This window comes from Homarus americanus, unplaced genomic scaffold (genome assembly GCF_018991925.1).
Source record: "Homarus americanus isolate GMGI-L3 unplaced genomic scaffold, GMGI_Hamer_2.0 scaffold55038, whole genome shotgun sequence".
Lineage (NCBI taxonomy): Eukaryota > Metazoa > Arthropoda > Malacostraca > Decapoda > Nephropidae > Homarus > Homarus americanus.
Genome location: NW_024730435.1, coordinates 1,012 through 5,000, shown reverse-complemented (window position 1 = coordinate 5,000; position 3,989 = coordinate 1,012). Strand labels below are relative to the sequence as shown.

At 40.6% G+C, this 3,989-nt stretch overlaps 1 protein-coding gene across 1 annotated transcript in view; it reads left to right on the top strand.

Moving 5' to 3' along the window:
* Positions 1 to 3,646, top strand: part of LOC121866986 (protein argonaute-2-like) — a 5,660-nt gene extending 2,014 nt beyond the window's left edge. Inside the window, exon 2 of the mRNA XM_042366743.1 lies at positions 2,790 to 3,646. Within this exon, the coding sequence (XP_042222677.1) occupies positions 2,790 to 2,966 (177 nt within the window). The 3' untranslated portion in view covers positions 2,967 to 3,646. The remainder of the gene's footprint in view (positions 1 to 2,789) is intronic.
* Positions 3,647 to 3,989: the final 343 nt, after the last annotated feature.

Here is a 3,989-nt window from a genome sequence, read left to right as displayed (position 1 = left end):
ACATCATTATGACCTGACCTCATGTTTTTAAGGTCACCCTGTATAATTAAGCCTCTCTCTGTCCATGTAATCCAGTTGCCTCTGAAGATGTCTTGAATAAAGACGAAAGCTAAGGTGCTCCGTTGTTTCCATTTTCCCGTGTGATTTTATCAAGATTTATCTTATCCACGTTTTCATTGTGGATTTACATGAAATATATATATATATATATATATATATATATATATATATATATATATATATATATATATATATATATATATATATATATATATATATATATATATATATACAGTCAACCCTCACTTTACGCGGTTAATGTAACCCGCAGGGTCCCGCGTAAAGTGAGGAACGCGTAAAGTGAATAACATAACATATGGGATTAATTGAAATAAGAGTCCGGGCCGACCCCCAAACTCCACTTTTTGACGACACACAACTATGTTGTAGTAAAAATTTTATCTTATCTTTATGATGGTATGAAAAAACAAATAATATAGAAGAGGTTAGGTTAGGATAAATAAAGGTTAACATAGGAAAAATAAAGGTTAGGTTAGGAAAACTAAAAGTTATGTGGAACACTTACGTTAGTAGAAGAGATGGGTCGGCATACGGGGATGGAGGCTGGTTCCGAGGAAGAGGGCAGATTACTGGCCCTCAGGTGAATCACCATTACTAGGTGAATCACCATCACTGTCACTTACAGTTGTCAGGGCTTCCCTGACAAATCCCTCAAAGTCATCTTCACTGTCACTATCACTGGCTTGGGCTGGCTGTGGTGGGTTGCGGGCGAAGAAACAGTGGCGTAGCTAGAGTGAGTGCCGCCCGGGGCGGCCCTTGAGTTTGCCGCCCCGTGCCCCCACAAAAAATACATATTGCACAGTGACTCACTCTTATATATATATATATATATATATATATATATATATATATATATATATATATATATATATATATATATATATATATATATATATATATATATATATATACATTAAATAGTTTGTGTACCATTATAATATTACTGTACTTTCACATACTCAAATATAGTATGCTTTAAATACACACCAAACATACTTAAACTTTATAAGTTAATCCTCGTCGTGTCTGACCTAACACCAGACCCACACCACATGAGCTCACTGGCGTACTTGTTTGAAGTTGTTTCCTTAATCCTCAACAGGTTACAGGTTGTGTGTGTGGCGGGGGGCCTCATAGCAAGGGTGTAGCTCATGACGTGGCCGTGATGATGTGGGTCAGGTGTTAGGTCAGACACGACAAGGATTAACTTGCCGCCGATACAAAGGGATGGATTAACGTCTCCAGTAGCTGCAGATATGGGTGATGAGCAGACCCAAAAGTGCCGCCCCCCCCTAGCTACGCTAGTGCGAAGAAATCTGTTATGCTTTGCTGACGGCTGGTGTTGATGTTGTCGTGATACACCTTGATGTAGGGCTCCATAGTCTGCAACAGCTGGGTAGTGAAGATTTCATACCTGTTTGCGTCAGGGTCGTCGGAAAGGAGGAGCTTGGCTTTCTCGATACACTCGATGGCACCCCTAACATTACTATGGGATAAGTGTTGTTCTTCTTGGGATGACGCACCACCTGCCTCTTCACTGACGTCGTCATCATCATCATCTACCATCTCCTCGGTAGTCACATCAGGTTCCATTATCACCTCCAGGATGTCGTCGTTGGTGGTCTCGGAGAAGCCTGGAACTGTAACAGTCTGCGCAGCTTCTCTGGCAAGGTCCACTGCTACTGCAACAATCTGAACCTCACCAGTCACAGATTGACTCCTCCTCTCACCTGGTATTCCATGTAACACATGTCTCCATGCGTGACGAATTGTAGCAATAGACAGCTGATCCCATGACTCCACCAAGAAGTCCACAGCTTTCTTGATGTTAAATACTCTCCAGAATTGTTTGAACAGTATTTTTTGCTGTGCCAACTGTTGATCCTCATCTTCTTCGCTCTTGCTATCGGTGGTGGTGTCACTCAGGTTATGCAACTCTTCCCTGGTGTTGGTGTAGTCGTTCAGGAGTTTGAATTTTTTCGTAGAGAATGCAGCTTTTACATTACAGATTAACTCTTGGTCCATGGGCTGTAATATAGACGGAGTGTTGGGAGGAAGGAAGACCACTTTTACGTTGGGGTGATGATCTAACAGTAGGGGCGAGTGTCCTGGTGCGTTGTCCAGCAGCAACACAATCTTGAATGGCACATTCTGTTGCTCACAGAATTTCTTTACATCGGGAACAAAATAGTCATCAAACCAGGTGAGGGACAGTGTAGAGAACATCCACGCCTTACGTGCGGTCAGCCAGTGGACATTTAGCTTGGTCATGTCCATGGTTTTGTAGGCGTGCGGCTTGCATGCTGTGTGGATCACCGATAACTTGAGCTTACTGGTACCGGAGGCATTGGTGGTAAACAGGACGGTGATGCGTTCCTTCTGCATCTTCCGGCCCCGAATCTTGCTGGCATTCTTTACAACGAAGGACTTGGAAGGTAGCTTTTTCCAGAAAAGACCAGATTCGTCCATGTTAAACACCTGGTCGTCGGTGTATTGTCCTTCCTCCATAATCTCACGTAAAAACGGAGGAAATTCCCTAGCCGCAGCACGGTCAGCACTCGCTTCTTCACCACCAATGTTTATATTGGTGATCTTGTTCCGGATCTTAAACCTCTGTAACCACCCAGAGGAAGCATTAAAGGGTATATAAAAGGAACAGTGTGAGCAGTTTTTTTCAACTTTTAATTGAATTAATTTATTATTTCCAGGGTATTCAAGGTACCAGCAAACCAACTCATTACCATATTCTGTGGGATGACAATGATATGACAATGGATGATATACAGATGCTAACCTACAGTTTATGCCATCTGTACTTTCGTTGTACAAGATCTGTCTCCCTTCCAAGCCCTGCGTACTATGCTCATTTGGCTGCTTTCAGGTAAATGTCTATGATTGTTTACATATATATATATCTCAGGAGAGTATTGAAATTTTCTTAGTTTTCAAGCCACTTATTGCTTAATACGGGGTGGAAGTAATCAAGGGTTAACACACACCGGACATTTATTTTCCTTTTTCTTGTGCCTTCCATTCATTCATGCAGACTGCTGCTTCCTGGATATCTATTCCTTTCATTTATATGTCCTTCACTCTATCTATCTGAATCATATAGTTTTTCCTTGACTCCAAGAGATCACCATAGTTGATCAATGCATGCAACTGGGGTAAGCATTACTAATATATTTTATGTTATTATTTTCTGTATAATGTATATCCATAATATAAATATATATAATGGAATGTGTGCTCATTTTTTACAGTAACATACATACAGTATGTATAGCCACCAGCTTATGCAAGTTAAAATCTCTAAATATTTACCCTAAGCACATTTTATTAAGATATTTTTTAGAATAATTTATAAATTACCACAGGCATGGGTGTACTGTGGAGGGACTGTTTCACCCCTCCTTTCCCTTCACCTTTGTTAATGAAGGGGTTTTTGTCAGATCATCTTAATTTAACATGCCAAAGTTCCCTGTTCAAAAGGATGATTTCACGGTGTCCTGCCATAATGAAAAATTTCTGTTTCACGTGGTGATAATTGGATGATATATGTTAAGTACCATTTATAAAGATATGGTAGAAACAGAAAGAAGGTTGTGTTGATCAACCAATTAAAAAAGAAAAGTTGTTAACAGGTGATATGCTGATTAGTGGTGTTGAATGCATTAAAAAATCAGTACAGTAGTTCAGTCAGGGAAAGGTGTTCCTATACCCCCTGTGATAACCCCAGTCAAGATGTTACAGTCAAAAGCATAACTCGGGAATCTGAAGAAATCACAAGTGTGGGGGGGGGGGTGGTGTTATGGGGACTGAGGAGGGTAAGGGAGTTTGGGGCGAGAGGGATGGGAGAGGGTTATTGGGTTACTTGTGGAGTTACAATGCAGTATTTATTAACTTTT